Source organism: Cryptotermes secundus, unplaced genomic scaffold, assembly GCF_002891405.2.
Source record: "Cryptotermes secundus unplaced genomic scaffold, Csec_1.0 scaffold355, whole genome shotgun sequence".
Lineage (NCBI taxonomy): Eukaryota > Metazoa > Arthropoda > Insecta > Blattodea > Kalotermitidae > Cryptotermes > Cryptotermes secundus.
The window spans coordinates 553,792-578,918 of record NW_019737088.1 but is presented as its reverse complement, the minus strand read 5'-3'; the positions used below and the strand labels follow the sequence as shown (position 1 = coordinate 578,918).

Here is a 25,127-nt window from a genome sequence, read left to right as displayed (position 1 = left end):
TGCCCTCGCTCTTAGAGGACCGCTAAGGTTCAGTCCCTGTGAGATGTTTGTGTCTGAAGCTGCAAGTTGAGGCACGGGTTTAGCTCGGGACCCAGAGTACGGGGAACGCCTGCCGCTACCGAGCAACGGCTAGTGAGGTGGTGACTGTGTGTGATAGTGATCTATGAAGTGTGGTAACAAGATGTATAAGAGCCCAATAAATCCGATTACGTATCCAAACCCCGTCTATGGTCACTCCATAAAGACGTGACACTATAAAAATTTATCTTATTTTTATATTCGTAACCAACTCCGTTCTAGATACACCAGACTATCTCCTGAGAGAATCCATTTCAGTAGCCAGTAATGTATTAATTCATTAAGAAAATAAGAGTCGATAAAATAAAATTCATTAATCAGGCCGACAACCCAGTAAACGTGGCCCTCTGTATGTGCATGTGCCTATCTCATGGTACCATACGGAGGTACTGTGGGGATTTCATCTCGTTTTCGACTTACTCTGAACAGAAATGAAGGACCAATGAATGCCGCCAACGCTGGGAAAGCAAGCACTTGAAAGCGGCTGTAGCGTATACTCGCATATCCCATGTGGCAAGCGGACGGACAAGCAACCTACAAGAGCTAAGCAAACATCAATGATAACCAAAAGTCTTGGAGGCTTAACGAAAGAGAATGACTGCTTATGAAAGGAACCAGCGTTGCAAAAGTCCTCCCCACGGTAATGAAATAAAACAGCGCTCCGTGGTGAATTATGAATGAATTGTATTAAAGTAATCTACAGAATAAATTTGGCTGGGGGGGGGGGAAGCCCTTCATTGATGAGTTCATAATGACGCTGCAAACAGTGAAGACAGAGTAGTACTAATGCCATGGATATCAGCTACTGGCCACTTCTTGAGAAGAACTCAGTCTTTCGTGTTCGGGTTCGAAACATGGCCGATTTACCAGCTTTCTTGGGTGAAAATATCCGTGTGTTCCCATAGACTACCCATTCAAATATCTGGACGGTGTCTCGAAAGAGCAGAACATTTACTTTCAAATTTATATCTATTCAACACTCATGATAATATTTCTATTTCATTCAGAATATATCTATTTTTTTATTGCTAGTGGGGTGGGACTAAGTCCCTTGTACTGCTGCCACTTGTGGCCTATTGTACCAGCCCCAGATGATAGGTGAGGGTGCTTGTGGAGCAATTGGTGGAATGAAGATTGGCAGGGGAAACCGAAGTACTCGGAGAAAACTTTCCCCATTGCCACTTTGTCCACCACAAATCCCACTTGACCAGACACGAGATCGAACCCGGGCCGCCGCGGTGGGAAGCCAGCGACTAACCGCTTCAGCTATGGCGCGGCCTATATCTAACTAACTGCCGATCACCGTGGCCGCTCGGTCTAGAGCATGAACTTTCTTCTCTCGCTCGGAAGCTGCGATCGTGGGTTCGAATCCCACTCACACACGGATGTTTGTGTGTGCGTTTATTCTGTGTTTGTATTGTCCTGTGTGTATATAGCGGTCTTGTGACGGGCTGATAACTCGTCCAAGGAGTCCTGCCGACTGTGTAAAAAATAAGGTTACGATATTGAAGAAGAGGCCAGGGCCTAACAAAGGGCTGCAGAGCCAGTGACGAATAAATGAACTAACTAACTAATAAACTAACTTCATGGAACTGAACCTTTGTTGAGTTGCCATCAACTGTGCAACCATTCAAAATTTCCCCAGAATTTTATACAACCTGAAAATTCATTACAGTGCTTACAAGAGCCCTCCATTGGTCCCTATTCTGAGCCAGATGAATCCAATCCATACCATCCCATCCTGTCTCTCTAAGATGCATTTTAATATTGTCCACCCACCTACGCCTTGGTCTTCCCTGTGGTCTCTTTCCTTCTGGCTTTCCCACCAATACCCTAAATGCATTCCTCTTCTCCCCATTCGTGCTACATGACCTGTCCACATCATCCTCCTTGGCTTGATTGTTCTAATTATACATGGAGAAGAGTACAAGTTATGAAGCTCCTCATTATGCAGTTTTCTCCAACCTCCTGTCACTTCATCTCTCTTCGGTCCAAATATTCTCCTCAACACCCTGTTCTCAAACACCCTCAGTCTGTGTTCCTATCTTATTGTTAGAGACCAAATTTCACGCCCATACAGAACCACAGGCAAAATTGTACTTTTGCAAATTCTACTTTTCATGTTTTCAGACGAGCAGACGAGAAGCCTAAAATCCATTTCAGTGCTCTCTATCCACCTCTTTCTATGTTTTTCAAAAGGCCTCCCCGCCAAAGTTCTATATACATTTCTTATCTGTTCATCCTAGCTGCCTGTCTAGACTCTAGACCATCGTAATGTGCTAGGTTTATGTACCCTAACAATAGTACGTGATTGGGACACATCACGTAGTTGCTTGTTAAGTAAGATAAATAATTAACAGGCTGTGAAGGCCCAGAAGGTTGTGAGATGTCGAGGCTCCCACATTTTCTCTAGACAATCTGTTCATATATGGCGGTAATATTGTCAGTTTTACGCGTCGGCCGCCCTTTACCCCCCCGGAAGATTCCTGGTACTCATTTCTGTTAGAGGTTGAGTCGACCCCAAAGCCATAGTGCGGCTGGAAGGATTAGGTAAATTGAAAAAAGGAATCCACCTCATCGGGACTCGAACCCTCGACTTTCCAGCTTGTATCATGTTCGTTAAGTAGTATTCTAAACTGTCCACTTCTACGCTACAGGTTCAGATATTTCTTTCTGAACTCTTTGCTTTCAGGCACCTCAGAGCGCTGAGTGCTCTGTAGAAATAGGGAAAAGTTCGCTCATCCACCACACGTTCATCGAGTTAAGCCTCTTAGGTCAGTATCTCAGATGTAAGCTAACTCAAGACATCTGCCGGGCTTCAATATCGACACACTGTTGCAGCGCAAAGTAGCTGGCACATTTCGAGGGTCGCAAGTCGAAATTCATGCGCGCGGAAGCGGCCTGGAAACCAGGGTTTCTCAACCGCTGGGCCGCGATCCGGTACCGGGCTCTCGTCTTATGAAAAAAAGTATTTACCGGGGCGCTGTCTCACAAAGGTAGAGAACCACTGATCTAGACGAAAAGCATTAGCTATCGGTTACAAATTGAAAGTGTCTTGAAATATTCTTTCAGAGCCTCGTTCTGTGCCCTTTATAGATAATTTCAGACGCATAAACTCCTTTATTTTAATTCAGTTTAGCATTTTAACCGTGCATTTAATCTTAGCTACAGTACCACATTTAACTCGTTCAGGCTATTTAGGGGTATTGCAGATATTGCAGCAAACTATATCGACCGTGCAATCGCCGCTTGTCGGTAAAGTTAGTGCCAAATTTAGCTGATAGAGAGGATGTTGCGTGGTCAGTGCAACGGATCCCCACATCCGTTAATATCTGTTTTGTAGACCAGAGCCATTATTTTTCCATTCAAGTAGCTCCTCAATTATCCTCACGAGGCTGAGAGGACCCCGTTGCAGACCCACTATTTCTGAGAAAATCTAGTAGCGCCGGGAATCGAACTAGAACCTTTGGATCTGTAGTCAGGAACTTTGATCACTAGACCACAGAGGCGGTCGACCTACCATTATAATCTTAAAATTTGTTTGAATATTTTTTTTTCGATATCACGTGGTCGTTTCTCCATATTCTTACTCAAGGGGCTAGAAAAGTTTGAGAAGGTGTCAAACAAAACGTTCTTCTTCTCATGATCGCGTTACGGACTTACGTACTGCTGTATTTACATCGGAATAAGAAACTTCATTATCATCACTAAAATTGTAACCCCAGATGTCTAAGACTTCTGTCATTGTAAGCGGTCACTTTATTTACATTTACACATAGCGGATTTAATGGACTGTGAGCCAAAGTTTACATTTTATTTACGATTCGCTGTGTTTCTATGTCACGAGGCTCAACGCGGCATAAAATACATTTCTTAAACAAGCTCTACGCTAGAAATGGATTGTATCTTATTTATAAGTTGAGAGTGGCGGGCCGATAGACCGAAACCAGGCACCTTTCCATGGGGGCTGGGGGTTACACATTTTTAATCTAGTTGAATCACGGCGGCACTGTTGCCTATAAAAACCAATTCGAGGGTCATTAATGTTTATAGGGGGGGGGAGTGCGATGAGAATGGTAATGTGCCGGAAAGTTTACATGCAGCAGTCGGCTGGAGTTCAGTGGCGTACTAGCTTCGAGCGTAATACCTTCTGTAGCTAGCTTATCTGTTCTTGTTTGTAGCAAAATGTCTAGTTTCATAGCCACACTAAGGATTTCTGTAGCAGACACTACTTGGCCTCATTTCCGCATCTCTGTAGCTGAACTTCAAAATTCAGTCAATGGCTTTTATGCAAACATCACGCTATTACATAACAAAATAAGGAAATAGACTCTAAACTACCACCGCTTGCACTACTACTACTACTACTACTACTACTACTACCACCACCACTACCACTACCACTACTACTACTACTACTGCTACTACTACAACAACAATTACTATCACCACCACCGTCGGGACCACGACCACCACTCACACTTCCATCACCACAATCACCACCCCCACCACGTGTTGCTATAACAAATCACTTTCCTTTAAAGCGGAACAAGAAATCATTTCAATTTTACAGACGCTACCAACTTAGGTTATAACATTCTTACTCTTATTACATTTCTTGAGGCCGTGCCATAGCTCAAGCGGTTATTCGATCCCGGGTCTGGTCAAGTTGGATTTGTGGTGGACAAAGTGGTTCTGGGGCACGTTTTCTCCGAGTACTTCCGTTTCCCCTGCCAATCTTCATTCCACCAATTGCTCCACAATCAACCTCATCTATCATCTGGGGCTGGTACAATAGGCCGGAAGTGACCGCAGTACAAGGGACTTAGTCCCACCAAACTAGTAATATTACATTTCTTTCATTTCCGTATATTTTGTTGCATAAATATCGAATTTCTATTGGTATTCAGGAGATACTGAGTTCGAATCTCGTCCTAGTTAACCCACTATCCTGACTGAATATCTAATAACACTCTCAGTGTTTCGAAATAAATTCGGGGATATCATCTTCAAATACCACGTGACTGGCTTTATCACATCGCATCCGGCTCTATATTACCACTGAAATTGAAATAGCACAAGAATGGACCCAGCATATCGCAATTACTCGACTAGTGACTGTGTGGCATGGCCAAACAGATCTCCAGTACACGACTTAGTGACTGCGTGGCATGGCCAAACATGTCTCCAGTACTCAACTAGTGACTGCGTGGCATGGCCAAACATGTCTCCAGTACATGAACTGGTGACTGTGTGGCAGGGCCAAACAGATCTCCAGTACTTGGCCTAGTGACTGTGTGGCAGGGCCAAACAGATCTCCAGTACTCGACTTAGTGGCTGTGTGGCATGACCAAACATGTCTCCAGTACTCGAACTAGTGACTGTGTGGCAGGGCCAAATAGATCTCCAGTACTCGACCTAGGGACTGCGTGGCAGGGTCAAACAGATCTCCAGTGCTCGACCTAGTGGACTGCGTGGCAGGGCCAAAGAGATCTCCAGTGCTCGACCTAGTGACTGTGTGTCTGTAACGCAGTTTTCTTTCCTAATATTGAAACCTCATTACAGCTAGCAGCAGAATCCTTAACCATAACAACCTCTACACCTGAAGAGGGCTAGTTAGATCGAAACTTGATTTGTCCAGTAAAGGAATAAGAAGGTAGAATAGTGAACGACGTTGCTCCTAGACGGCACAAAGCTCCTAAGTCACGTCTATACAGTGCAACAAGGTGCTGAATTATAACATTACTAAATTGAAGGGCAGACTACTCTCTTCTGAAATGGAACGCAGTGTAGTCCGGTAGACGTCCACCAGCGTCTAGGGGGAAGTACTGCTTGCGTCTTCAGTGTCGAAGAGTAAGCCAAACATCAAACAAGCAGGAAGTCGGCGGCAAGCCGAATTACACGGCCTCATATCCCAGAGTATAGTGCACACCATAATGACCGAAGTGATATCCTCAAACCCAAAATACTCTTATTAATTTGTTCTTCTCCTGATCACTACTTTTCGCCATCTTCGTTTCCGTTTTCGTATCCTCTTGCATTTCCTCAGCTCCTTGCCTACATTTTCCTTTCCTTCTCATCCCACTCCTTTACGGCCTACTTTCTTTGTTTTACAACAATAAAATGAGGCTTATGTTATCACCTTGCTGTCAGTCTGCTTATCCTCCACCACCTTAAGTTTCTTTAAGAGGCTGATGAGATTAACTTGCCGTGTCTGACTGTGTGTCCCCTCTACCTTTGTCGTTTTATAGTCGGTTCGTGTGGTATAAAAGGAAAGCATGCGATTAGTTCTTCCCAGAACTTCTTCTTCTTCTTTCCTTTCCTCTCTCCTCTTATGATAATATTTCTCCTCATCTTCGCTTCAGTTTTATTATTCCTCTTCTCCCTCTCATTATTTCTCTTCAGCTGTTCCTTACTCCTCTTCTGTTCCTTTTCCTTCTACTTTCTCGTCTCGCATTCGCGTGGCAGAATTCTGCACTACGAATTATGACGAGACGCAGGAGTGTGCTGACTTGGGCCTGACGGCTGCAGGCCTGCAGGCCGAGAGTCACGTTACTGCAGCCATTCCACCAGCCATTATAAAGGAACGCTGTCCATTTTCACACCACGTCATAAACGTCTGTTTTTAATCTTACAGTAATTAGTTTATTGCATAACGCCTGAAAGCTTCTAAGTGAGGGCTCATACCTTCAGCATGTTGCTATGGAAGTCTTGGTTTTCTTTCTGAAGGTCTCTGCTATGAATCCTGCTCTATGTCTTCTGTGGGATCTCTTAGGAAGCAAGTCGGGAAAGGATTTCGGATAATATTAGAAGTGATTCCCTCACTCCCAGCAGAAAGAAGCTGTAACTTAATATAATTAAGAAAACAACAATATTGTGACGCGTATGACCATTGCTGTACAACGGCTCGTCAAACACATTGCTGAAGTTACGCTTTCAACAATAGGAGGACATCCGTTGCCGGGTAACGGGTCGTTAGACACGTTCCCCCAGCAACGAATAGGCACAGAACAATGGAGGAACTGCTGGAGGTGGTGATTATGCTCAGTTCTTCCCCAAGTTATGAAGGGAGGACACGTGAGTTCAGAAGAGGCAAGAGAACTGTGACAGGAGAATTAGAATGGGCAGAGTCCTGGGCAGTAGACTGATTGTGAGCTGATATACGCGTAATTCATTATAATTAAGCGTGACTGTAAAAGAATGCGAATCCGGTCATTCAATCCAGAACCTGTTATTATTAGTCACGAAACCCCGGTCACGTGACAATATATTTCGGATACGAGCATTTCTGTTGTATTACCCTCATCTTCAATTTGTCCTTAGGGAATATGGGGAACTCTTACACGCATCAAAAACAGGCTTTTGTGATGTACATTTAAACATGAGCTTCCTTTTGCTATATATCTCTCACGTGAGTGGGTACTTTATGGAATGCTATTCAGACGTGCACGTGATTTGAGATAAGTACTAGTGTCCATTACCTCCATATTCCATAAATTACACTTGTCTCCTGAAGCTTTTGTACTTCAAAATATTTTCAGGCTTCCATTTTTCCACGTTTCTGTTTGATGATTTCGAAACGTCGGCTGATGTTTTACTCGTATTAGTGTTGCTTCTGTTACTGTGATCATAACGATCCTCATCTTCCAAGGAGCTGAAAGGCATGAAGAATGCCGTCCTCTGGGATGTGGCGCCATGTAGATACTGTGTGACCCGACGTTTCAGGGGAACGTAACGTCTCCATCTTCTACCCTGAAGATGGAGGTGATATGTTCCTCCGAAACGTCGGTTCATACAGTATCTACATGGCGCCACATCCCAGAGGACGGCATTCTTCATAGTCACCGCCGTGAAAACCTCAAATCTTACACTCGCCTGTGAGGAGCTGATTTTGTGAGATGGGAAACAAGAGTTAGTAAAATAGCCATACGCCTATAGAAACATTCTCTCTTTCACCATTATTATCATCATGATCATCACCAGTGTCCGGAGACAGGGACTAGCTCTATCGATTGGGCGCAGCTGAGTAGGTTCCACCTGAAGACGGAGACAGAAACCAGTCTCCGAAACGTTGTGTTTTAAATAAAAACAGGGCGATTGATAATGTCCAGAAACAAAATTGTTGTATTAGTAATACAACATCGTCACAAACGTTTAGATATTGTCAGTGTTAAAGTTTGGATTTTGTTAGGTCCTCCTGCAGAATAGGGCACTGTTCTCCACGGTAGTTTCAGGCGTGCAATGAATCTAACACGAAGTGCAAGGCCTCTGCTCTGACCCAAAGGCCTTCACGTGGTCTCACTGTTGCCTACTAGGGCGGCCATTTGCTTAGGGCAAACCAGACTGTCACACGTACTTACACAAAACAAATATGCATTCAGCATAACCTCTCTTTTATAAATCGCATGGCAATATCTGCCTTTAGATCATCGTACACGGTCACTGCTGGGTGTAACATGCAAATTCTTCGCCAATAAATTCCCGTGCTAGCGAATATAAATACATGTCAAGTACTTCAACGTTTTGCTGCTTGAGTAAGACGTTATAAGTAACAATTTTGTCAGCGTCGAGTTTATATATTGAAAATTTCAACAAAAGTTCTAGGAGAAGATAAATTTGAGAGATGGAGGAAGTAATATAGATATTGAACAACTGAGGAATGGATTAAGCCACTGTCAGCTTCTGGAGAGGGTCATCGGTCCAAGAAAGTAGCTAGAAAAGTACGAATCTGAAGGTGAGATTCAACTGGCTCAGAAAGACACTCTGCTGGGATTCTATCATTTTGATGCTCAAACTTCGTTTTCCATAAAAACTAAAGAAATTCCTTGACAAATTGAGAAGGCCTAACTATAAATTTAGCGACATTTGTCATCACTGAGACAGCTAAGGGAATATTTTTCGTGTGATTTCGGTCGAGTTTAAACATACAGTGGATTTCTTTTTTCTTAAACATAATAGCAACTTAAAAATACATATATATGAATTTAAAATACAGAAAATTTGAATTCATTCATTACAGTTTGGTCAAAAAACGGGCGCGTTCAATTTTGGGGTTGTCCGTTCTGAGACAAATATGACGATATCTATAGTGATAAAATCTTTAAAAGGTAAAGAATGTAAAGTTGTCCCTGTGTTTAATTAAGCGCTAAATCATAAAGACATACGTGTATAGGGGAGTGGAGCTATAGCTCCACCATTCTTGAACTTGGCACTAAATGGATATGAGTGGCCAGTTTCGCGCTCCGGCCTCTTCACCTCCGAGGAAGGAACCACCAGTACACATTGAATAGAAGGCTGGACGAGTTTCAGAGTCGGTCTGGACATTATGTAGAAGATAAAAATCTCTTGTCCCTGTAGTGAATCGAACCCCCGTCGTTATATTTACTGAGCTATTCCGGCTCGTAATATAACAATATCTTGCAAAGTCTTAACCCGTCATTAGCGAGCCTAAGTTTGTACGTGTGAGCGTATGGAGGTCAGGGCCTAGACCCTATAAAACTATTAAACCGGGTCCACTGCATGTGTGTGGGCTGTAGGCGCCGCCTGATTGAGGCTTTATGATGTGTTAGACTCTCTAAAAGCACATCAAACTATTCGGCTTAGAATTACAACACCTTCAAGGTTCTTTAGCCCAAATTATAGCCCCCCCCCCCTCCGATTTCGTGTGTCCGCCCGAAATTCTTTCGAAAAGAAGGGAATGCCTGACACTTCGAAGGAGGCTTTAACCTTCGAAATTTTGAGACAACAAAAACAAACGTCGCGATGAAAATAACGACAACAAGAAACTGACCAATTGCGTTTGCCCTGGGCGGAGGGAGAGACAAATTTGTGAGCAAAGCCAAGTAGTTCTACACGCACCAGTGGTTCCAACGGAATGGTCAGAAATGATCTGCTAAGCAGTGACTGACTGACTGACTGACTGACTAACTAATCAACTATCTATCTATCTAACTGACTGACTGACTGACTAACTAACTAATCAACTATCTATCTATCTAACTGACTGACTGACTAACTAACTAACTAATCATCTATCTATCTATCTATCTATCTATCTATCTATCTATCTAACTGACTGTCTATCTATCTATCTATCTATCTATCTATCTATCTATCTATCTATCTATCTATCTATCTATCTATCTATCTATCAGACTGACTGACTGACTAACCAACTAACTAATCAAATATCTATCTGACTGAGTGACTAACTAACTAACTAATCAACTATCTATCTGACTGAGTGACTAACTAACTAACTAACTAATCAACTATCTATCTATCTATCTATCTGTCTATCTATCTAGCTATCTACACGTATGTGACTGACTGACTAACTAACTAATCAACTATCTATCTATCTATCTATCTATCTATCTATCTATCTATCTGACTGACTGACTAACTAAGCAACTATCTATCTGACTACGTAATTAACTGATTTAATAACTAAGTAACTAAGTAATTAGTTAACTGACTGACTGACTGACTAAATAACTGACCGACAGACCAACTAACTTCGTGGAGCTGAACCCTTCTTCATAAGTCGACAGTCGCTCGCCTACTCAAGAATTTCCAAAAATGTCATGCAGTCCAATGGTTCATCTCTGTGGTCCCTATCCTGAGGCACATTAATCCAGCCCTTCCAAAGGAGCGTACTGTAACATACTTCCCCTAACTGAATCACGAGCTTTCTTGAAGTCTGTAAACTTTCTCCTTCATTGTACTCTCACCAGTAACAAATATCTAGAAGTATTAATAAACATTTTACTTTAATTCAGTTGAAAAATCGCTGACCATAAACACCTTTTCCATGTTTCGGAGGATTTTAAAGACTTATGGATCTATTCCATTACAGTGATCCTATATTCATTCTATACAGAACCGGTTAAAAGTATTTCATATAAGGGCCTGCGCAAGCGCAAAGCTGTATACTGGAATACTCTTGTCAGGCTACGTCCGCTGTTCATCAGTGAACTCTGTTTAGGTGGAGATCTAATTACACGCCTCAATAGTAGGTAAAGACCGTAATATTAATTGCTATTATTATTTCTGGTCTAGAAACCTGAGATTAACGGCCGTGGGGATCCGCTGCGCTGACCACGCGANACGACAGGTCCACAGTCTCTTCCAAAACAGTTCCTCCACTTAATGCGATCCAGAGCTTTCTCCTTCAAAAGAGAATATCCCCCTCTGTCCCCAAGGTCATCCAGCATCTTCTTACGTCTTCTTCCTCGTCTTCTGGTTCGCATACATGGTGTCTCTGTTTTTAGAAAGAGACTATCCAGGAAAAGTGATAATATGGTAGTTTTTCCATTTGCTTTCCACATCGCAGTACAACAGCCGTTCAAACCGCTCTGGTCACGCCTGTTGCTATACGAACTTGAACCATCTCGAGCATCATTTGCCCTGTGCTTCAAGTCGCTGCTGATGACGCTGCTTCCGGCATCAGTTTTTGGTTTTTGGTGTCTCTCTTCGTCTGATGCCTACCCTTTGACCTGTCCCTGCCAGTAGCTACGCTACCGTTGGTATAGCTCTCAGGGTCCTTGGCATACTGAAACCCCCTCACCACGATAAGATGGAGACACCAACGAAGAATGAAGAATGAAGTGCAAATAACATGACTTACCGCGGATATTGGAGTCCCTAACGAATATCATGAGAATTCATTAAATTGGTGGGAGGGGGGGGGGACTTGGGCAGTCAGTCAGTACAGCAACTGACATGTCAGCGTCTCGGCCTATTTACTTGGATTCTTCTCGCTTTTGTAGTTAGTAAGTCTACAGTTCACTTAGTTTAGTCAGAATTATGTTATTTACTTGGGAAGTTATGTAATAATTAGGAGTCGAAATAGCTTACGTGGGATAGCGACGGGTTACTTGCTGGACGGCGGTGGTTCTATTCCCGGCAGAGGCAAGATTTTCCTCTTCTCCGCAGCGCCCAGACCGGCTACGGGGCCCACCCAGCCTCCTATCCGGTGGGTACGGGGCGTAACTGCTAGCTGCCCGATTGTCAGACTAGTCAGTCCGCCTCTTTATTTGGTGCGTAGTTACTTTTTAGTAACTTAATCACTTAAAAGTGATTAGTCAGGCAGTTAATAAGTCACCAAGCTACTTACTGAGTTAGTTATCAGTACGTTAGATCAATAGCTATTCTTTTAGTCATTTGTTAGTTTTTCTTTTAGGTTTTTTTTTCTTGGGGTGACGTAAGACTGAGTTCTCTTGTTAAGTCGGCCACTCCTACTGTATCAGCCCCCGACGATAGATGATGAGTGTGGAGCAGTTGGTGGAATGAGAATTGGCAGGAGAAACCGAAGTACTCGGAGAAAATCTGTCTCAGCGCCACTTTGTATACCACAAATCCCACATGACCTGACCCGGTCTCGAACCCGGGTCGCCGCGGTGGGAAGCCAGCTACTAACCGCCTAAGCTATGGCCCGGCCTTAGCATTCCATAAATCAGTTGGCCAATCAGTTCGATAATTAGCCAATCGCAAGGCATCTCTGCTCTGGCTCTGTAGGCCGAGGGGGCTCTGCAAAGTAGCAAACACCAATTACGAAGTACCACGACGTACTGATTCCCTTGAAAGTACTTCAAAGGCTCGAGACACGAAGATTATTTGTCATATACTGCTTTGAAAGTTCTTTGATGTTTCTTGTTGTCTGTTCGATACACAAGCAAGGGGCTGGGCTTAATGAAAGCGAGCGAGCTCTTGAGAAACTTTGGGGCATGTCATGTGACGTGCAATCAATCTTCATGACATTAATCACGAAACTTGGAGGTGAGACTTCAACGCAAGTTGATGCGTGCATCAGTGGCTCCAGTAGCGTTTCGCACAACTTCCATCTGCTTCTATCCGCTTAATAACTTAGGCTCTTCTAGAACTGCCGATCACAGTAGCCGCGCGGTCTAAGGCATGAACTGTCTTCGCTCGCTCGAACGCTGGGATCGTGGGTTCGAATCCCACTTAACTCATAGATGTCTGTGTGCATTTCTTCTGTGTTTGTGTTGTTCTGAACCTGAAGGTTCATCACGGTGTTCACAAGAGCCCTACATTGGTCCCTTTCCTAAGCCAGATTGATCCAGTCCATACCATCGCATCGCATTTTTCTAAGTCCATATTATTATTGTCCACCCACCTAAGTCTTGGTCTTCTTAGTGGTCTTTTCTTTCTGGCTTTCTCACCAATATCCTATACGCATTCCTCTTCGTTCCAATTCGTGCTACATGCCCTGCGCACCTCATCCTACTTGACTTGATCATTCTAATTATACTTGGAGAAGAGTACAAGTTATGAAGCTCCTCATTATGCAGTTTTCTCCAGTATCCCTTGACTTCATCTCCCTTCGGTCCGAATATTCTCCTCAACACCCTGTTCTCAAACACTGTCAGTCTATGTTCCTCATTATCGTCCATTATTTACCTTCAGTCAAAATTGCAGAACAGAATTTTGACGGAAGATAAACAATGGACGATAATTTGAACAATTGCAACGGGGTGCTGAAATACAAAATCTATGTTCCTCACTTAATGTCAGAGACCAAGTTTCAGAATGGTAGCAAGAATTACCCGAGTTCAATCTCCTCTTAATTTTGTCTTCAATCAGGTTGCGATCTGTTATCGTCGTTCCCAAATATCTGAACTGTGCCACATTTTCAAAACATCTGTTTCCTATCTTTAGATCATGATTTTGCCCTGCACACTGGTGAGGAGATAGCAACATAACTTAGTTTTCTTTGAGTTGACTTCTACAACAACCTCCTTCCTAGCGTCAATTAAAGCTCGTGTGTTTCCCTTTATGGTATCTATATTATCACCCAGTAGATTCACATCATCGGCATAGGCCAGCAGCTGATGTGTCCCATTTAATTTCAGTCACACCTGGTTTCCCTTGACCTTCCTAATGGCATATTCTAAGGCAAAGTTGAAAAGGAGTGGCGATAAAGCAGCTCCTTGTTTTAAACCATTCTGGATTGGAAATTTATCAGACAAATGTTTACCTACACAGACTTTACTATACGTTTCGTTTAAACACATTTTAATTAACCTAACTAGTTTCATGGGTATCCCAAACTCTATTAGAATATTGTACAATACTTCCCTCCTAACTGATTCATAGGCTTTCTTGAAGTCTTTGAATAGCTGATGTACCGTCTCATCGTACTCCCATTTATTTTTTTCAGTACATGACGGATGCATAGATCTGATCATTAAACACCATCACAGTGTCAAATCAAGGATGTAAATTATGAAGCTTCTAGTTACGTAAATATTCTACGTTTCAATCTAATTTTATTTTCTCCTGCACACTTTCGACAAAACTTCGTTATGATGGATTCTTAGTCTGCGTTATTTCCAGATAATTCCAGAATTGAAGAGCTCTGTCTTCTGGAATATAACGCCGTGTATTTCGTTGAAAGTCAACAGACGTTTCGCAGTAACATGCCGCCTCCAACTTCAGAATCGAAAAATAAGCCAATCAAGAAACCACCGTGAAAGCAGGAGGCAAGCACAGCTGGTTTCACGTCGGTTTACAGCTTGACTTATTTTTTACCCTGAAGATGGAGGCAACGTATACCTCCGAAACGTCGGTTGAATTTCAACTGAGTACACGACGTTCAGAAGACAAAGATCTCCATAGCCACTGCTGTGAGAACCCAAAATCCTACAATTCCTGAATTAATTCTCTCCTAATTTTTAGGAAATAGTTTTGAGGGGGTAGAAAGCAGTCTTCTGAGATGTGACGCCGTGTAGATATTGTGTTAACCGACGTTTCGGAGGAACGTATCGCTTTAGCACCGGCTCACGCTGGTTCGCTCGCGGATTTCTTCTCTTTCTTCTACGTTCCTCCAAAACGTCGGTTAATACAATATATATATACACGACACCATATCCCAGAAGACTGCTTTCTTCATAGTCACCGCTGCGAGAACCTCAAATCTTACACATTTTGAGGGGGATCTATATTAGTATTGTTGAACCTGGCTAGACCAAGATGTTGTGGAACACATGTGCAATGATTTGTTCTTCTAGAAGCCTGTCAGTATACATGGGGCATTTTAAGTATTGGAACGTTTTGGAGAAAACAGGATTCACAGCATCGCAACACTGACCGTGGTCAGCACATCTGCATAGACTATTAACGTAAGCCTGTCCTTCAATGGACGAAACAGAGTTCACATTCCTGACTTTCTTTTGTGGTCTCCGAAGAAAACAATTTCCGCTTAACGAAGGCGGTAGACTTTGCCTGACTGTAATTATCTAAGCGATTAGTAAGTTCATAAGGCGAGCGGGATTTGTAAAATAAAGAGGCAAATATTCATACATGGTGAGGCAATTTACAGGGTCATTCTAATTATTGTCGGGGTTTCCGTGGCCTATAATTTTCAAACCGGAAGAACAAAATAAAGCTGATTATGGAATATTAAATTGTAACTTAAAAACTTTTATTTTCCAACGCTGCACTCTCCGCAATGATGTCTTACTTGAATTACAAATTCATATTCAGTAAGCAGTTTTATTTTGTTTTTCCCGGTTTGAAAGTTATAGGCCATGGGAACCCCGACAATAATTAAGAATCGCCCTCAATATCTAAAACGGCTTAAGAGTAAACCTATATTTTTAAAAATAAACAAAACATTGATTAATCCGTTGGGAGATGGACATGGGTGCTACGGGTCCACACCGATAGGAACTGCAGAAATGCAAATTTAAGGGTATTGTCAATTAGAATTAGGTAAAAGAAAGAAAGAAACAAAGGAAGGAAAATGCTGAAATACGTCAGGAGAATACGGTCTGCAACACAGCGGAAGAGACTACTACCCTGCATACGTGAAAAGAAGCGAACATTATGTATGTCCGATTGAACTGGTGGAGACAGGTGGCCGGAGATTCTATGCAATTATAAATTTCCACTACGAAGATGGAGGCAGAAGATTCCTCCGAAACGTTTGTACCTATATACAAATTACACGACGTCACATATCAGAAGACCGTAGTCTTATTAGCTATTTCCGGATTCTCAAAAATAGTAAATTATAGTCTAAATTACCGTGGAAATACAATAGCAGAACGAGGTTAGTTTACAAAAAATGAGGGGGGAGGGGGCACAAAAGGAAGTTTGCATAATAAGCCGTCTGCATAACAGCAAAAGGACGTAGCTGTTCACAGTTTCAGAATTAGGCCTGGGTATACAGAAATTTAATTTACAGGTAAAAAAAAAACACTATTTTCTTACTCCACACGTTCTCTACAAGACAGGCACAAAGAGAAGAATAGGTGCCTCTTTAAGTCTAGCATCACCTTCCCGTGGCACAGCATACAAGGTTATTATAAACGAGGTCCTGACGACCGAGTCATGATAATACAGGCCTAATCCATATATCTCATGAATCCTTCTGGGCCTACTTTTTCCTTTAGGATAAAATGTAGGCGAGAAACTGCTATACACAGCCTTCATCCACGCCTCCAGCAAGATTCGTACCAGTAATCACAAAATTTGAGTCGAGATTCGAACCTGGGATCCCATAAGTCCGTTTCGTGCGCTCCAAGAACGTATGATCTTTAAACTGTACGGCTACTGTGATAGATAGATAGATAGATAGATAGATAGATAGATAGATAGATAGATAGATAGATAGATAGATAGAGACAACTCTGCAATACGCGGAAACCAGACAAGCTGTGCTTCTCCACTCTAATTTCTCATCACCGTACATTTTTCTTTCATTACTGAGCAGTGGGGACCTCCATCGGCCATGTCACGTACTACATGCGGTTCCTCCATCTCCTCTACCTTGTTACATCAACACAGCATCAAGGCAAAGCCTGCGGGAAGAGAGACGAAAAAGGCAACCAACCCTCTCCTCCACCATCCTCCTAGCCGAACCGCAGTCGCTTCTCCCCGCCGAGAAACCGTAGCTCAAATACCGCTCGTTCTCTTTGGAGTGTGGGATTTTCCCCTACTCCCTTCACCCCTTTCAAATTTCATTCTATCTCTTTTTGAATTTTCTGACTCCTCTAAATCCCCGAGCTTATCACACGGTGTCTGATGCTGCCATCTAGGGAGCAGTTAAAAATTCAGATAACTCCAAGCGGTAGGAGAGAGTCGTCAACAGAAAAGCGATGTGTCCTCCCCTTTGCAGCAATCTGCGCGCTGCTTCATGTCTAGGCGGATTTAGCGAGACGCGGTCCGGAAGTTGCTACAGACATCTCCTGCTGATGTCACGAGATCTAACGAGGGTTACGCAAGCTAACGAATATACTAACGAATACGGAATAAAACTGCCGAAACTTGAAGCTGACCACTTAGATACATTGAGAGCCGAGACCTAGACACTTTAAGCTTTATCTCCTCACCCTATACGCGTCCATATTGCGTTAATTAGACACGGGGAAAATACCACTTAATCTAGTTTACTAACATGACAGCATGAAATTACAATTAATCCAGTACAAATATTGTGTTCACCATCCCAATTAAGTATTGGTGGGGCACGCGGTAGCGCATTTGGTTGAGGGATTATGATACAAGCCGGAAGGTCACGGGTTCGAGTCCCGATGAGGTGGATTTTTCAATTGACCTAATCCTTCCAGCAGCACTGTGGCCCTGGTGGGTAAAGGGTGGCCGGCACCTAAGTCTGACAACCTTGCCGCCATCTGTGAGCCAATTGTCTGGAGAAAATGTGGGAGCCTCGATGTCTCATAATCTTACGGGCCTTCACGGCGTGTTACAAGGATAGCTTCACTTCAATTATGTTCCTAGTCCTCAATCGCAATGTACTATTACGCCATCTGCCGAAGTATTTACGAGTACATGCAGGCTGTCCGGGAACTCAGGTTATGTACCTAATCAATACGGGTTCCGGTCTTAGAACGTCGAACCCTGAGACATCTGGTACGAAAACCTCCGTAGACCTATATTCCTGTGATCTTAACTGGGGTGCATTGTGATATTCAGTTCGTACATCTAACAAGTCCTGTTGTTTGTCTTAATCCACTCAGCGCTACAACCGAGATCTGGCGCTCAAGAACACTAACTAATCTCTTCTGAAGTTTAACAGAACTTGTAAAAAGCGCAGTTCCTACCTTCCCTTTCTTAGGCCACACACAAATTATCTAGGGCGTTGCCTCGATTATGCGTACCTACATTTTGGCCTCAGTTGCAAGGGATTCTGGTGAGTGGGACACCTACAAGGAAGACAAATTTTAGGAATAAAAATCAGGGCGGGAAGAGGAAGTCAGTACTGAAACGCATCGCACCATCGCGACCCGCCACCAAATAATTTATAGTTTTCTCAATTTGTGGGCTCGGAACAGACTTCTCCAGACTCGACCCAAGCTGCAGTCTGTAACCCGCGTGTAACCCTAAGCCCATTACAATAATACGTACTCTCAGTAGGTTTGAAAGCACGATTTGCTATAAATTACGTATTAAAATTATATTGAAATATTCTCTCACATTATTCCTTCAGTTAATACCTTTCGTCTACTTGTCTTCTGTCTAAAAACGCAACGATTAAAACGTACAGAACTATACATTTTACTGTACTCATGTATGGGTGTGAAACTTGGTCTCTGGCGCTAGGGGAAGAATTTAGACTGAAGCCGTTTGAGCTTAGGGTGCTAAGGAAAATATTTGGACTCAAGAAAAATGAAATTACAGGATGCTGGAGAAAACTGCATAATGAGGAGCTTTATAACTTGTACACTTCTCCCAGTATAATTATAATGATCTAATCAAGGAGGATGAGATGGGCAGGGCATGTAGCACGAATGGGGGAAAAGAGGCATGCATAAAGGATATTGGTCGGAAAGCCGGAATGAACGAGACCACTAGGAACACATAAACGTAGGTGGCTGGATAGTATTACAATGGGTCTTAGAGAGATGGGACGGAGTGGTGTGGGCTGGATTGATCTGGCTCAGGATAGGGACCAGTGGAGGGCTCTTGTGTACACGGTGATGAATCTTTCGGTTCCGTAAAATGTTGGGAAATTCTCGAGTGATTTGGCGACTGGAGGCTTCTCAAGAAGGGTTCAGTTCCAGATAATTAGCTGGTTAACTGGACATGGCCTATTCAATTCAGGCACTCAACTATGTACAGACATGAAACCTTGGTGGCGTTAAAGAGACAGCTCTCAGACTTGCCTCTGCAGGCAGAACAAATTCGCATCGTAAGAAGAAGAAATAGAAAAAGAAATAAAAGAAAGATTTTGTTGATATTTATTAATATTATAATTTTTGAAGGGCTCTTGAATTTCTTTCTGTCAGCATAGTGCCAACCTCAGCATGCTTAAGGGGAGTGGTGATAAAACTCCACGCTTTAAGAACATGGTAGACTAATGGATGTAGCCTACGGTACTTGTCGGTTAAAAGTCTGAGTGGGCACCAGAGCCGTTGTGAAGACAGTGGTGGACGTTGCCGGGAAACGAACGCCGGTCAGAGTCCGAAACCAGTCTGCCTCGTTGTGGAACTTCATAGTTTCGTTGTGTAAGCGCTTCCACTTCCTGATGTGCGCGCAAGTTGTGACAGTTTCCCTTGAAGTGGGCACCAAATCGTGTCATATCGATCGACCAGTCCACTGCTTTGTACCCAAGCCCCGGGATCTTGCTCCCGACTTAACTCATTGTTCCCTTGTAAAGTCCTGACGGCCAGCAAGAACCGTGAAAGAGCGTGCTGGCGGGATGGAGGGGTGTAGGAATTGTAAACGAACTGTCGGCAAGGGAGAGATGTCGCGAAACTTAGTGTGACGACAAAGGCCACCATTGGAACGAGCGGGAGGGAGGATTTATATTGTGGGTATTATTGTAGGTGCGGGAGGGGTATGTCGGACAAGGAGGGAGGGATAGTAACAGCTGTACTATAACCGATCTATCATGGTGTGTATCAAGTAACACGATTGGACGAGATGTGGGTCTCCCGGCGCGAGGAGGCGGGGCGAGATACTATCATGTAACCTATCACGAGACTGCCTTTCGGCTTTGACGCCGAGGTCGGGAAAAGAGGGGAAAAAAGAAGAGGGGGATTGCTAGAAAGAAGTAGGGGCAGGAGGGGAGGAAGTTGGAATTGTTGAGGAGCCTCTGGAGGGGAAATATGGTCCTGACTAAATGTAACAGCGTAAGCGCGAGACAGAGAGACTTCCTTGAGATGCTCCCAGGAGGGTGACGAAAAAAAGGATCTCAGCGGTGAAGGAAACGAACAACCGCGCCGGTGTTTCTCCCCTCCACTTCACTCCTTGCTCCCGGGCCAAGTGGCGCGCCCCTCCCGCCGCTTTACTTTTACAAACGCTGAGCAACACCGCCGAGCGAAGGGTCTCACAAAAATTTTTTTTTGTTTCGAGGCTTATAAGATTCCACCCTTTTTGAACCCCCCTTCTCTATGCTACTGCGCTTGTGGAGTCTCGGCTTGATGTAAAAAGAGTTCAATTGCTTTAGCAGAATCAAAAAGTAGTTGAGAAGCGCAAGCGAAAAACTTCAAGTGCTGAGCAGACGACACGTCCCGTGGAGTCGCGGTTTTTCTCGCCCACAGGTCAGGCCTGCCTGCCGGCGACCGTACGCGCGGCCCAGCGGCTACTACTCAAGGGGAGGTGAGACTTGAACCTCAGTACCCCTGAAAGCTATTTAATACTGTCCACTGCTGCCGTCTACATAGTGTGGATAAGCTGGAAGACCGTCGAAAGAGGGGGGTGAAGGGGAAGTAGGGGAGGGCTTGTGAAGTTTAGTGTGTGAGTATGTGTGTGTGTGTATGGAGTGGGGGGGAGTGAAGAGGTGTGGAAACAAACTATATAACATACAACTCACTAGAACATCAACCCGAAAGGGGAAAAAAAATCTGCTCCTCCCCCTTTTTTGTCATCTCTCCTCCAACGATCGTACTCAAAAGCGAAACTTTGGGATTCTAACAAAAATCGCGTTTTTCTACCCCCTCCTGAGTGTGTCCCCCTCGGGCTAACCGCTAGTGTTATTATATCACAACTCGTAGCTTGGGGGGACAGCGTCACGGCGACGACGTCGTTCCAGGAGGCTACAAAGAGTGACTACTTATGTTTGGAATCCCCCCACCACAGTGCTACCGTGCCCACCCACTCACGGAAAAATCGCCACCGCCAACAAGCCAGCCGGCCGCAGAACAACGAAAGAAAAGTACTGCAGCTCTGCTGATGCATCGTGCCTAGTTCTCGGTGCCAATTACAAAAAAATAATTGGCACGCTTGTGCTTGAAGACAGTGTTCAGTGTGTTTGTGCAGTTGTGAATGCAATGCAGCCTGTTTCCCCGTTGGTTCCTGCAGTAGCAGGGGGTGTGGAGGGGGTGGCTCAACTCCGTACTACCGCTAGGCCTAACCTCAGCCACATGTGAATCATACGTGAGCACGTGTTCCAACTCGTAATAACTGTGATATAGTTTACACTAAAAAAACACATTGTTATGCCTCCGCGTCATGAGTTACGTTTATGTGTTACGACCTAGTGCAGCTGATGTTTCAGTGCTACAGTTACACTCCGGGTACAGAACACGTTGTGTTGGACGTCAAAGAATTTACTATCTTACCGATGTATTACAGTACTAGCGAATACAAAATATTTAATTTTGCGTATTTAAATAAAAACCAAAGTCAGTACATAGGTTAATATTGCAGTGCGGACCAAAAGCGTTGAAGAACACCGTTCCCATAACCACAGAGTGAAAACTGACTACACGTCAATGTAACGGCAGAATGATGGCCAAGACGGAAGTGCTGTGGCCTGAAGGATAGACTTAGGTGCCAGTGAGTGTAGTGGCCAACATGAAGAAGCCAGGCGAAAACTGACAGACCGACCAGTGTGTGTGTGTGTGTGTGCGCGTGTGTATATGTGTGCGTCAACTTGCTTTTGAGATCCCACGCCAATTCACGCATCGGGCGGTCGCGGAGGGAGTGCCCCCCCGCAACATGGCCCAGTTTGGCTTCCGTGGATCTCCTACAGTTCAGGTAAGAGGACATAACCACCCACGCAACGATATATGTGTCAGTAGGTTTTGTGGAGGTCCGTGAGAAAATATATGTATTATATACATCTTACAGTTTTCTCCGTCAAGGACACTGTAATAACTGATCAGACGTCTGTTTCTAATGTTGCTCATTTTTAGTGAAAGCCAAGGCTCGCGAAAGAATTTTTAAGTGATATAAAAGTAACATGTTTTAGAAAATGCAGAAAAGTCCACAACCCCAGCGACGAAAAATCTGCGTCCTTAGAACATTTTTTATTTCAGTTGTAGTGTAAGCCGTAACATTTGAGTGACATTAAAATAAAGAGGCCACGGTTTTGGGAATATATTGATTTGGCTAGTATTCTTGAAGTCTGAAGTTTAAAATATTGTTTTAATATAATTTATTTTGCGACATTTGTGGTAACTTGCACGCAGGAAAATTTTAGTGACATTGAAATGTTATCTAGCCTATAGAACATAGATTTCAGTTTAGTTATGTTGTACATACTATATATAAATCATAATAACTAAATTAATGTTTGGGTAGAACCGGACAGTAATTTATTCGGTTACAGCGAAAAGTGTGTTACTGTAGGCTGCAGAGCATTAGTGACATCAAAGTAACATGTATATGATAACTAAATATTGATTGCGTTTTAGCATGTAGATAGTGTTTTAATAGCATATTTTTTCTTATTTTTTCTATTGTGACACACAGACATCAGAAAACTTTACTTCAGCTTAGCAGTTAAGCTGATATGTGTTTGAAATACAGACTTCAGTTTGGTGATATCTCAGGTGTAGTGGCAGAAATAAAACACTTGAATATTTAGGCCTCATCTGATATAATTCAGGCTGATTGGTGTGAATAGGATTTGCGAAAAATCAGTGTTGGAAAAAAGAGCCTCTCTCGAGTCTCTGAATGCCGAAATGGATACCGAAAAAATCACTAAGTAATTTGTTACTCTCCTGAACATAATTTCCGAGTTCACAAGAAATTAATAGGCTGCACTTTCATAATGAATCAGGTTTATTACAGCATTGGCGTAACGTAAGTCTCCAATATAAATTCCGAATGAATTAAGCACTTGGCAGATTCCTAATTCAAATGACTGCCAAATTCATGGCAGGCGCGTCCCACACGTGCTTTGTTTGGAAACAATTTCTGTGACATCGAAATAACATCTCCTTTTTAAATTACATGAATTAACGAAATGTAGCAGAAAAAATTAATTAGCCCCTTGCTACGCGTTAATATAGGCCCTACAAACCGAAGAGTATAACCTCGGCTTTTCTGTGACGAGAGTAAAGGTAAATGGTGGAGCTATCTCTGTAACAAACCGTGGAGGCCCATAGGGTTGTGAGACGTCGAGGTTCCCACATTTTTTCTAGACATTCAGCTGACATGGAGGTAAAGTTGTCAGCCATACCCCCCATCCCCCTTTATCACCACGAAGATTTGTGGTACTCAATTTCTGTTAGAGGTGAGCCAAATCTAGGGCCTATAGTGCGGCGGGAAGGATTAGGTCAATTGAAAAGCCCAGTAACCTCATCGGCAATCAAACCCGCGACTTTCCGGCTTGTAGCATAGTGCCTCAACGAACTGCGCTACCGCGTGCCCCCTTGCATGACGAAGAACAACGCTTTCTGAAGACAGTGTCTCCGAGTTCTGACCCGGTCATTCTCTGCTGTATAACCAGGCCTATTATTAAGAGTCTGTAGAGTGAAGGTGAGGTTTGCTGAACTGAATACACGAAGAGGCATCGAATGTAACTGCTGAAAGTCCTGAGGCCGTTCGCATAGGCAGACACAAAGTCACGTGTCAGAGAAGTATAAGAAAATAATACACAAACAGAATGTCTGTTCGTTCATGGACTACCTCCCATCATTTCGATTGAAATTTCCTGTTTACAATTTTCCTTCATTTTGTGAAAAGAAAACACATTTCATTAACAGTAACGCAAAGAAGGTAAAGTTATTTCTGGGCTTTAAGTAATTAACCTTCACGTCATAAAGACGTATACGGGAGTGGAGATACAGCTCCACAATTCTGAACCTTGGCACTATTTGGAAGTGGGTGGTCTGCTTCATGCCCCTGCCGCTTTCAGCGAGAGTTCCAAAACAGTTGATGGAAGCGACAAAATATGAATAAATGTAGGGAAGTGGGCCTACCAGACTCCTGCTGTGCAGAACTGTGAGTGAACTGGAACTCACTTCAGTTGAAAATTAAGACCTGCATGTCATTTTGTGTTTAGAATAATCTTCGGAGATTGGGGTCCATCAGAAATACCAAGTATCAAAATTTTTTAATCATTCCATCCTGCGGGTACTTAAGTACAAGAACCCATGTCTTTTGTTTGAGCGGTGACGAACCTTCCACTTCCGATTCTCATTTTCCAAAGAGACGAAGTTGAGAACCTAGTGTTAATATACAAAAACATGCAACTGAAGTTCTGTTTCCTGGAGACCCACCCACGCATTACGCAGAGGCGTGTTCTCAGGTATAGACACGCTCTGCCTTGAAACTTGTAGAAGAGGAAAATTCTGTCGTTTGTGGCCGCAGAGAAGTTTGTGTCTGTAAACAAATATAATTTTTATCCATTGATCAACTAATTTATAGATTCAGTACTGTGCTCTTTAAACACTAAAGAATATTTATTAAGTGTCTTAAGCGTAAAAGAAAAGAAAATATATTTGGCAAAAATCACATAGCAGTCTGGTGTTTTATGTTACTGAATGTTATATGCTGATGGCGTTAATAGACTCGGAGAGAACCCCGACCTCGAAGAGTAATGAAGTTACTCTGTAGATGGTCAAAGCAGTTGATTAGACATAAACTAATTAAAGGAATTAACATGTCACAAAACCAAAATCTGAAAGAGTTGTAGTGTGCCTACTAGGCTGCGAATAATTGAACTGAAATTGTTCAGAAATGTACACTTCTGCGAGCAGCAGGTCCTCGAAGAAATACAGAGAAGCATAAATTCAAAAATACTGTATCTTATTCCGTTTACAGGAGCTGAACCCTTTTTTTGGAATGCACTGATACATGCGTTATAAGCATGTAAGCACCCCCCACTTCTT

The 25,127-nt window shown here is 43.2% G+C and overlaps 1 protein-coding gene and 1 long non-coding RNA gene across 2 annotated transcripts in view; one reads left to right on the top strand and one right to left on the bottom strand.

Annotated features, from left to right (window-relative positions):
* The window catches only part of LOC111870085, a 192,813-nt gene that overhangs the window by 13,566 nt on the left and 154,120 nt on the right, over positions 1-25,127 (bottom strand). The gene's annotated exons all lie outside the window — the stretch shown is intronic.
* Positions 20,880-25,127, top strand: part of LOC111870084 (iroquois-class homeodomain protein IRX-3) — a 162,537-nt gene continuing 158,289 nt past the window's right edge. Inside the window, exon 1 of the mRNA XM_023862067.2 lies at positions 20,880-22,044. Within this exon, the coding sequence (XP_023717835.1) occupies positions 22,006-22,044 (39 nt within the window). The 5' untranslated portion in view covers positions 20,880-22,005. The remainder of the gene's footprint in view (positions 22,045-25,127) is intronic.